The 12,085-nt window shown below is 48.7% G+C and overlaps 1 protein-coding gene across 1 annotated transcript in view; it reads left to right on the top strand.

Annotated features, from left to right (window-relative positions):
• The window catches only part of LOC142467390 (epidermal differentiation-specific protein-like), an 8,972-nt gene extending 1,474 nt beyond the window's left edge, over nt 1–7,498 (top strand). The window contains exon 2 of the mRNA XM_075573058.1: nt 5,806–7,498. Within this exon, the coding sequence (XP_075429173.1) occupies nt 6,154–6,678 (525 nt within the window). The 5' untranslated portion in view covers nt 5,806–6,153 and the 3' untranslated portion in view covers nt 6,679–7,498. The remainder of the gene's footprint in view (nt 1–5,805) is intronic.
• The last annotated feature ends 4,587 nt before the right edge of the window (nt 7,499–12,085 follow it).

Raw genomic sequence — 12,085 nt, 5'->3', positions numbered from 1 at the left:
CTGCCACCTACTATCCCCCTGGGCAGGCAGCCACGGGGAGCGGGGGGAGGGGGGGAGGACACCACGCAGCCAGCCTCGCTGCGACCCGGCAATTTTGCTTCCGTGGCCCGGTGCCGGGTCGCGACCCACCATTTGGGAAACGCTGGCCTAGCGACACCAGCACCCCAGGAAAAGCAAAACACAAATAAATCTTTAATGTCGCATAATTTGCACACAGTCACAGTAATGCATTTCTGACATCTGGGTCCAAGAGCTGACACTCTAGGACCTCAAACACGGTTCAAGTGTAACCAGGTGGGCCTAACCTTTATTAGTGAGCCCGGTTAACCCGTTCACTGTCACACTGGACCTGGCCATTCTCCCGCCAAATGTTTTCACACCTCTGGACATCCTCTCCCCTTTGAACTATGGACTCTATGCAGACTTGCTGGCACCTTAACTGGATGCCCGTTCAGACTGCATAGAGCCTTATAATAAATGTATCAAACATATGAAACACCTTTTAACATGGGGGACATTGGGGATACTCATGACAGTGCTGGATATAAGACTGGGATATCAGGGTACGAAAACCAGGAGTCTGGGGGACACGGGGCAGCCCCGGTGTAATTCTACTCGCGTACCGGCAAATCATGCCTGCTCGCCGGTAGAATTAAGGAAATACCGGCAGCTCCGGTCCCCAAAAACCTGCAAACCAAAGAATGGAATTCTTACCCAAATATCCCGCCTAAAACACACACGCAGCAAGTTCCATGGGTCTGGGGTAAAGGGAACATGGAAAGTGGGAAATCAGGGGTCACTTTAACTTCACATGATACCCGGCGCTGGCTCCCTCCCTGTCTCCCTCCCTGTCTCCCTCCCTGTCTCCCTCCCTGTCTCCCTCCCTGTCTCCCTCCCTATCTCTGTCACATGTAATGATACCCGGCGCTGGCTCATAGTGCTGGGCAGCTGCCTGTCTCCCTCCCTGTCTCCCTCCCTGTCTCCCTCCCTGTCTCCCTCTCTCTGACTTCCTCCCTCTCCCTGTCTCCCTCCCTCTCTCCCTGTCTCCCTCCCTGTCTCCCTCCCTGTCTACCTCCCTGTCTCCCTCCCTCTCTCTGTCACATGTAATGATACCCGGCGCTGGCTCATAGTGCTGGGCAGCTGCCTGTCTCCCTCCCTGTCTCCCTCCCTGTCTCCCTCCCTGTCTCCCTCTCTCTGACTTCCTCCCTCTCCCTGTCTCCCTCCCTGTCTCCCTCCCTGTCTCCCTCCCTGTCTCCCTCTCTCTGACTTCCTCCCTCTCCCTGTCTCCCTCCCTCTCTCTGTCACATGTAATGATACCCGGCGCTGGCTCATAGTGCTGGGCAGCTACCTGTCTCCCTCCCTGTCTCCCTCCCGGCCTCCCTCCCTGTCTCCCTCCCTCTCCCTGTCTCTCTCCCTGTCTCCCTCCCTCTCTCTGTCACATGTAATGATACCCGGCGCTGGCTCATAGTGCTGGGCAGCTGCCTGTCTCCCTCCCTGTCTCCCTCCCTGTCTCCCTCCCTGTCTCCCTCTCTCTGACTTCCTCCCTCTCCCTGTCTCCCTCCCTGTCTCCCTCCCTGTCTCCCTCCCTGTCTCCCTCTCTCTGACTTCCTCCCTCTCCCTGTCTCCCTCCCTCTCTCTGTCACATGTAATGATACCAGGCGCTGGCTCATAGTGCTGGGCAGCTGCCTGTCTCCCTCCCTGTCTCCCTCCCTGTCTCCCTCCCTCCCTCCCTCCCTCCCTATCTCTGTCACATGTAATGATACCCGGCGCTGGCACATAGTGCTGGGCAGCTGCCTGTCTCCCTCCCTGTCTCCCTCCCTCTCTCTGTCACATGTAATGATACCCGGCGCTGGCTCATAGTGCTGGGCAGCTGCCTGTCTCCCTCCCTGTCTCCCTCCCTGTCTCACTCCCTGTCTCCCTCCCTCTCTCCCTGTCTCCCTCCCTGTCTCCCTCCCTCTCTCTCTCACTGTCTCCCTCCCTGTCTCCCTCCCTCTCTCTGTCACATGTAATGATACCCGGCGCTGGCTCATAGTGCTGGGCAGCTGCCTGTCTCCCTCCCTGTCTCCCTCCCTGTCTCTCTCCCTCCCTCCCTCCCTCTGTCTGTCACATGTAATGATACCCGGCGCTGGCTCATAGTGCTGGGCAGCTGCCTGTCTCCCTCCCTGTCTCCCTCCCTCTCTCTGTCACATGTAATGATACCCGGCGCTGGCTCATAGTGCTGGGCAGCTGCCTGTCTCCCTCCCTGTCTCCCTCCCTGTCTCCCTCCCTGTCTCCCTCCCTGTCTCCCTAACCTGTCTCCCTCCCTGTCTCCCTGTCTCCCTCCCTGTCTCCCTCCCTCTCTCTCTCACTGTCTCCCTCCCTGTCTCCCTCCCTCTCTCTGTCACATGTAATGATACCCGGCGCTGGCTCATAGTGCTGGGCAGCTGCCTGTCTCCCTCCCTGTCTCCCTCCCTGTCTCCCTCCCTGTCTCCCTCCCTGTCTCCCTCCCTCTCTCTGTCACATGTAATGATACCCGGCGCTGGCTCATAGTGCTGGGCAGCTGCCTGTCTCCCTCCCTGTCTCCCTCCCTCCCTGTCTCCCTCCCTGTCTCCCTCCTTGTCTCCCTCCCTCCCTCCCTCTCTCTGTCACATGTAATATGTAATGATACCCGGCGCTGGCTCATAGTGCTGGGCAGCTGCCTGTCTCTCTCCATGTCTCCCTTCCTGTCTCTCTCCCTGTCTCCCTCCCTGTCTCCCTCCCTGTCTCCCTCCCTGTCTCCCTCCCTGTCTCCCTCCCTGTCTCCCTCTCTCTCCCTGTCTCCCTCCCTGTCTCCCTCCCTGTCTCTGTCACATGTAATGATACCCGGCTCTGGCTCATAGTGCTGGGCAGCTGCCTGTCTCCCTCCCTGTCTCCCTCCCTGTCTCCCTCCCTGTCTCCCTCCCTCTCTCTGTCACATGTAATGATACCCGGCGCTGGCTCATAGTGCTGGGCAGCTGCCAGGGACCCACGGGCATCCGGAGGGCGTACCCTGTTTTAAGAAGCCTGGTTACCCGTGCCCATCACATTCATTCATTTGCAGATTTAATCTCGAGCTGACACTTCAGCCCTTGGCATCCAGTTCCAGGGGCAGCCCGCCGGACCTTGCCTTTATTAATGGAGGCTGGCTACATCCCACCGTCACAATACATCCCACCGTCACAATAGCATCCCACCGTCACAATACATCCCACCGTCACAATAGCATCCCACCGTCACAATACATCCCACCATCAAAATAGCATCCCACCGTCACAATACATCCCACCGTCACAATACATCCCACCGTCACAATAGCATCTCACCGTCACAATACATCCCACCGTCACAATACATCCCAGCGTCACAATAGCATCCCACCGTCACAATACATCCCACCGTCACAATACATCCCAGCGTCACAATAGCATCCCACCGTCACAATACATCCCACCGTCACAATACATCCCACCGTCACAATACATCCCACCGTCACAATACATCCCACCGTCACAATAGCATCCCACCGTCACAATACATCCCACCGTCACAATACATCACACCGTCACAATAGCATCCCACCGTCACAATACATCCCACCGTCACAATAGCATCCCACCGTCACAATAGCATCATACCGTCACAATACATCCCACCATCACAATACATACCACCGTCACAATACATTCCCCCATCACAATAGCATCCCACCGTCACAATACATCCCACCGTCACAATACATCCCACCATCACAATAGCATCATACCGTCACAATACATCCCACCGTCACAATAGCATCCCACCGTCACAATACATCCCACCGTCACAATAGCATCCCACCGTCACAATACATCCCACCGTCACAATACATCCCACCGTCACAATAGCATCCCACCGTCACAATACATCCCACCGTCACAATACATCCCACCGTCACAATACATCCCACCGTCACAATACATCCCACCATCAAAATAGCATCCCACCATCACAATACATCCCACCGTCACAATACATCCCACCGTCACAATACATCCCACCGTCACAATAGCATCCCACCGTCACAATACATCCCACCGTCACAATACATCCCACCGTCACAATACATCCCACCGTCACAATACATCCCACCGTCACAATAGCATCCCACCATCACAATACATCACACCGTCACAGTACATCCCACCGTCACAATACATCCCACCGTCACAATACATCCCACCGTCACAATGCATCCCACCATCACAATACATCCCACCGTCACAATACATCCCACCGTCACAATACATCCCACCATCACAGTACATCCCACCGTCACAATAGCATCCCACCATCACAATACATCCCACCGTCACAATACATCCCACCGTCACAATACATCCCACCGTCACAATACATCCCACCGTCACAATGCATCCCACCATCACAATACATCCCACCATCACAATACATCCCACCGTCACAATACATCCCACCATCACAATACATCCCACCATCACAGTACATCCCACCGTCACAATAGCATCCCACCATCACAATACATCCCACCGTCACAATACATCCCACCATCACAATAGCATCCCACCGTCACAATACATCCCACCGTCACAATACATCCCACCGTCACAATACATCCCACCATCACAATACATCCCACCGTCACAATACATCCCACCGTCACAATACATCCCACCGTCACAATAGCATCCCACCGTCACAATACATCCCACCGTCACAATACATCCCACCGTCACAATAGCATCCCACCATCACAATACATCCCACCGTCACAGTACATCCCACCGTCACAATACATTCCCCCATCACAATAGCATCCCACCGTCACAATACATCCCACCGTCACAATACATCACACCGTCACAATACATCCCACCATCACAATAGCATCATACCGTCACAATACATCCCACCGTCACAATAGCATCCCACCGTCACAATACATCCCACCGTCACAATAGCATCCCACCGTCACAATACATCCCACCGTCACAATACATCCCACCGTCACAATATATCCCACCGTCACAATACATCCCACCGTCACAATACATCCCACCGTCACAATACATCACACCGTCACAATACATCCCACCATCACAATACATCCCACCGTCACAATAGCATCCCACCGTCACAATACATCCCACCGTCACAATACATCCCACCGTCACAATACATCACACCGTCACAATACATCCCACCATCACAGTACATCCCACCGTCACAATAGCATCCCACCGTCACAATACATCCCACCGTCACAATACATCCCACCATCACAATAGCATCCCACCGTCACAATAGCATCCCACCGTCACAATAGCATCCCACCGTCACAATACATCCCACCGTCACAATACATCCCACCATCACAATAGCATCCCACCGTCACAATACATCACACCGTCACAATTCATCCCACCATCACAATAGCATCCCACCGTCACAATACATCCCACTGTCACAATACATCCCACCGTCACAATAGCATCCCACCGTCACAATACATCCCACTGTCACACTACATCCCACCTTCACAATAGCATCCCACCGTCACAATACATCCCACCGTCACAATACATCCCACCATCACAATACATCCCACTGTCACAATACATCCCACCGTCACAATAGCATCTTTATTATTTATGCTTGAAATCTTCATTGAGCACTTTTATTGTACATGGGTAGAATGAAGGGTTAAAACAGCCGAGCTCACTGCTGGAATGTGTTGCATTATTAGTAATGGATAAAATGGTTACATTCTTTCCCTCCGTGTTTGGTTTACAGATCATATATTTTGTTATTGACGATGTCACTCGCTATCTCTGGAAAGAAACAAAGTAACAAGTAACCTGTTCTCTGATTATGTCCGTGTTCTGAAATGTTATTATCTGGTTTTCAATGCAAGGAATAAAAGGTGAAAGGTCAAAACATTAAAACCCACATCTCTTTGGACATCTTAATACCTCCTTTTTCTAATTCCTTGAAATCCCCCACCCTCCCCCCCACATAGTGACATACACAGGTACATGAGTATATAATCCTGGCTCCTCTGCTTGGGGAGAACATTATCTCTCCTTGAGCCTCAGAGACATTGTTACTCTGTGAGACATCAACCACAAGGAACACGCAAAGATGAACAGGATTGAGCTGTTTGACGATCCAAACTTTAAGGGTATCAACGGCGCCATCTCTGTACGTGAGAGTACCCCAGACCTGACAGTGCACAGTTTTATGAAGAGAGCCTCATCCCTGCGAGTCACTGGGGACCCCTGGATAGTCTTCACAGAGATAAACTATGGAGGTGACTTTGAGATGTACGAGGAAGGAAAACATGCCGTTATCCCTGAATTCCATAACAAAATCGCCTCTGTGAAGGTCATTAGAGGTGGCCTGTCTACCCCCAAGATCAATCTGTATGTGGACAAGGACTATAAGGGTGCTGTGACCACCCTGCTGGACACACAGCCCATAATATCAACGTCAGGCATGGATAACAAGATCTCATCTCACAAAGTGGAATCAGGAGCCTGGATCCTGTATGACAAGGAACATTACCAAGGAAAGATGATGGCTGCCGTGGCTGGAGATAACGTACCAAACTACGCTACTATTCAATGGGATGACAAGTTGAAATCTCTGAAGCCCTTCACGTCATAATAAAGAGATGTCCCAGTGCATGATCAGCCAACACAGAGCCTCAAGATCCCTGCACACTCCTCTCTCTGCTCCCAGGGAATGGCAAGGAAAGCACCGAGCACACCGCCAGCCTGCCCTGCCTGATCCCTGCACACTCTGCTCCCAGGGAAAGCACAGAGCACACCGCCAGCCTGTCCTGCCTGATCTCTGCACACTCTGCTCCCAGGGACTGGCAGGGAAAGCACCGAGAACACCGCCAGCCTGTCCTGCCTGATCCCTGCACACTCTGCTCCCAGGGACTGGCAAGGAAAGCACCGAGCACACCGCCAGCCTGTCCTGCCTGATCCCTGCACGCTGCTCCCAGGGACTGGCAGGGAAAGCACCGAGCACACCGCCAGCCTGTCCTGCCTGATCCCTGCACACTCTGCTCCCAGGGACTGGCAGGGAAAGCACCGAGCACACCGCCAGCCTGTCCTTAATGATTCCTGCTTTATACCCTATACCTCCTGTATAATCAGAAGCTTTTCCCCCTTCCCTGCAAGCTGTGATGATAAACCCATCTTAAGAAGCCTGTGCTCTCCCCCCGCACCCCTGTCCTGTTTCTCCTGTGTGAGAGACCCTGAGATCTGAGACTTGGAAACACCACGTGTGGGACCTGTACTGCCGCAGGACCGGGCAGGGAAGAGGGGACACTAAGTGACCACTAAAGAGGAGCTGCTGGTGATGAGCTCAGGCTGAAGATTGGGAAGCCCCTGAACCCCTCTTATTCTCCCACTGCCCCCCCCCCTTATCTGCTAATTCTGCTGTAATCATACAGTAATAATAAACCTTTCTGAGAGCAGTGACGTCTCCCTGTGTCTCTGGGTGTAAGTACAGTTGTGTGTGTGTGTGTATGTGAGCGTGTGTGTGTGTGTGTGTGTGTGTGCGTGTGTATATCTGTGTATATGTGTGTATATATGTGTGTGACATTGTGTGTGACAGTGTGTGTATAAGAATGAATGTGTGAATATATGGAATACCAGCATTATGAGTTGTATTAGGAAATGTATTAATCTAGCAGCAAAATAGGTAGTAAGGTATATGGGTATATATACCTGTGTATAGTGTATAAAGGGCTACTTCTGCAGTCTCCTTATATAGGGGGAATGTAATCATTGATAATATTTACATTTATTTTGTGCAATCAGAACAATATATTTATTTTCTTTAGGTGCAACTAAACACATCTGAAATGAAATATGTAAGTGTGTACAGTATATTATTTATTTATTTATAAATTATTTTACCAGAAAGTAATACAGTGAGAGTTACCTCTCGTTTTCAAGTATGTCCTGGGCACAGAGTTAAAACAAATAATACATGGTTACAAATACAGTTACATAATGAGCAGGGTATACATTATATACAAGACATTGCATGCACAGATAATTTATGTTATATAGCCCCATTCCTCACTGCCCGATAATTCCCCCCACTCATTCTGTGGTTATAGTATCTGCGTTGGAAGGACTCTCATATGTAACCCCCGTTACATAGTCATAAAAACCTATAATATGTTACAGTACCGTACAATACAAGTACAGGAAAATAACATATATATACAGGACCAATACATTACCATATAATACATCTACAGGACCAATACATTACCATTCATATACAGGACCAATACATTACCACACATCTACAGGACCATTACATTACCATACATATACAGGAACAATACATTACCATACATCTACAGGACCCATACATTACCATATAATATTTATACAAGACCAATACATTACCATATATCTACAGGACCAATACATTAGCATACATATACAGGACCAATAAATTACCATATAATGCATATACAGTAAAGGACCAATACATTACCATATTATACATATACAGGACCAATACATTGCCATACATCTACAGGACTAATACTGTACATTACCATACATCTACAGGACCAATACATTACCATAAATATACAGGACCAATACATTGCCATACATCTACAGGACTAATACTGTACATTACCATACATGTACAGGACCAATACATTACCATACATGTACAGGACCAATACATTACCATACATCTACAGGACCAATACATTACCATACATCTACAGGACCAATACATTACCATACATCTACAGGACCAATACATTACCATACATCTACAGGACCAAAACATTACCATACATCTACAGGACCAATACATTGCCATACATCTACAGGACCAATACATTACCATACATCTACAGGACCAATACATTACCATACATCTACAGGACCAGTACATTGCCATACATAGTCAGGGCCAATATGTTACCAAACAATGTATATACAGGACCAATACATTACCAAACATATACAGGACCAATACGATTGAAAGTATCCTATTCTCTAACGTCGCTGCGTGAGAATACGTCTGCTGCCACTCGAAATCGATTCACCTCCGGAGGCTTTAACCCACTCTTAAAGCGCTGATATCTGGAAAAACAAAATGGCGGACGAGCTCGGTAGAGGGCAGTAATTGAGTCAGACAACCAGTGAAGCTTTGTCAAAAACTGTTCTCTCGTTTATTAAAGGGTTTACAGTCAGTTTATATAGCCATCTTGAACATAGAAAAAACACAGATATGAGTAATATACTTCCCCTTTAATTCATAGTCTGTCTACCTCAGCAAATGACAGTTATACAGTTTACAATCTGGGAAGTGGCCTGAGTACCGAGTTTGGAGGCAGTTGAAGGAAATGTCATTCTCCAGGACAGTATATTGTGTAAGACAATCTTGTGTAAGTCATGCTCAGCATGGCTGGGGACAGTTCCTGTTTCTATAGGCCTATATAAGTCTGAACAAACATAGTTCATTTTGGCATTAACTGGGTGAGAGGTCACTTTCTCACATCTGACTTGAGAAGACAATTACGTATGACATTAGGCATTTAGTTAGTTCCTGAGATCTAAAATGTTAGTACATAATGGTTATAGAGAAATGGTTATATAGCAAACAAAATGGAGTCCCCCGTGATATACACATTGTCAACGATACAATTTAATACCAATACATGTCCATACATCTATAGGACCAATACATTATCATTTAATACATACACAGGACCAATCCTTTACCATACATATACATAACCAATACATTACCATACATAAACAGGACCAATACATTACCATGCATCTACAGGACCAATACATTACCATACATCTACAGGACAAATACATTATCATACATCTACAGGACCAATACATTACCATACATCAAAAGGACCAATCCATTACCATACATCTACAGGACCAATACATTACCATACATATACAGGACTGTAGACGGACGTTCACAGAGTTACACAATTGGAGGCTTTTATAAGATTAAATTATAATAAGGCTTTATTGTGCCTTTTCCTTTTTATCAGGAAATCATCCAAACACAGGGGGGGGGGAAGCTTAATTCACTTGGGAGTATTTCTAGTGAAGTCCCATGCAATTCACAACTCCTAGTTAAGCAGGTCTCCCAGCCCAAAACACATAGCATGAGATAAGCAGATATAAGAAGTCTCTTTAGAATGAAAGTCTTATCTGTTAGCTGCTGTAGAGTAAGCTTCTCTGCTCTCCTGGAACCGCACCCGTGCGTGCACAGAAAATCAGCATCCAGGTTTTGAAGTCTTATTTGGTGTCGCGCAATCAGCTCTGCTGTTTCTTCTTGACAGAGCTCAAGACATGTGGTGTCTCCAAAGGTCAGCTCTCATTCAGAGCTAAGGAGTCACTTCCTGTCTCAAAGGAAGGCTTTTTCTACCACCTCTAATCAGGCAGGTGGTGTTAGTTAATTTGCTACCAGTAGTTAACCACCACACTGCTGGATTAGAGGACCATTTGTGTGGACTACCGCTTGCTCAACGCTGTGAAGGTGTCAGATGCCTATCCCATGCCCCGCATGGATGGTTTACTAGATGAACTCGCGGGGGCAAAGTATCTGACAACCATGGATTTGAGCAAAGGCTATTGGCAAATCCCACTGACCCTGGAGGCTAGGGAGAAGTCAGCATTCATCACTCCAAGTGGCCTCTATGAGTTTTTAGTGATGCCATTTGGGATGAAGAATGCCCCGGCTACCTTCCAACGCCTGGTCAATAGGTTACTGGAAGGGATGCAGAGCTATGCCAGGGCTTACTTAGATGACATTGCTGTCTTTAGTAATTCCTGGGACTCCCATTTAGGACATGTAGCTGCGGTGCTGGATAGGATCAGGGAGGCTGGGCTTACCTTGAAACCCACTAAGTGTATGATGGGGATTCCTCGACGGCGCTTTCCAGGAACGAGTTGGCAGCAGTCCAAGCCGCAAAACCGCAAAGCGGGTACTTTGTCTAAAAAAGAGCTTTCATCCCTGATTAGGCAAGTTCAACGTCAAGTGGCGTGGGAATCTTAGGTTCTAGGGCACCCAGGAATAAAATTCTTTTTGCCCCTAGTTCCTAGGCCTCCCCCCACTCGACAACCACCGGGTCCCAGAATCCAGGACCCCCGGAAAGGGTCGTGCTGGCAGAGCGGGTCATGCTATAGGTTCCAATGGCGGCAGCAGCACGAGAAAACGGCTAAGTCCGAAACCCTACAAATCATAAGTCCATATCTCCGGTTCTGGAGGGTCCAGAGGGCCATGGTTTGGGGTGCCTGTAGTCACTGCTCCGGCATGGCTGCAAAACCATTCCTTACCCTCTGTGACCAACCCGACGGAGTATGGACCACCATAAAGGTTCGGGAGTATTTCCCATAGGTTTCAACGGCGGCGATGCCCCGTTGAAAGTCAATGGTGGCAGACTCCCATATCCAATGGCGACGGATTACCATTGAAAGCCTATGGCGGCGGAGCCCGTTGTTTTCAATGGGGATTTAGTGAAAAACTGTGATTTATTTTATAGCGGAGAATTATGTGTTAAAGTATGAAATGGTTTAAATGGTATTTGTGTATCTCCGGTTCTGAAGTTGGCAGCATGCTGAAACTTGGACTCTATAGTGTCCCAGTTCTGCCATTGAGGCCTGGGAAGTTTGGACACGCTGGACCTAATGGAACCGGATATTTTAATATGTTTGTGTTTTAACTTTAATATTGTATTCCAAGGCGGGGTTAAAAACTCGCGAAGATTCCTTCACACAAAGGAATGCAATGGTCAGGGGGGCGACCCAAAATCTAGGAATCAAGTACTGATCAAAAGACTCTGCCACTCTAACCGTTTACCTGAGGGCGGAGAAGTATCAAACTGGAGTGGTTTGTAAGTGTTATATCTACACCTACAAACAATGAAGATCCTGCCAGATACTTTATCTGGTAGACTGGTCGTCACCCGTGATTTAATTATGGGGCTACAGAAATAAGACCCTCAGAGTCCCAGTATGCATGGGCTAACTAGCTGGGGGGCATGGGT

Source organism: Ascaphus truei, chromosome 1 (genome assembly GCF_040206685.1).
Source record: "Ascaphus truei isolate aAscTru1 chromosome 1, aAscTru1.hap1, whole genome shotgun sequence".
NCBI classification, from domain to species: Eukaryota; Metazoa; Chordata; class Amphibia; order Anura; family Ascaphidae; genus Ascaphus; species Ascaphus truei.
Note: the sequence above shows the minus strand (reverse complement) of the source record. Positions and strands in the feature narration are given on the sequence as shown.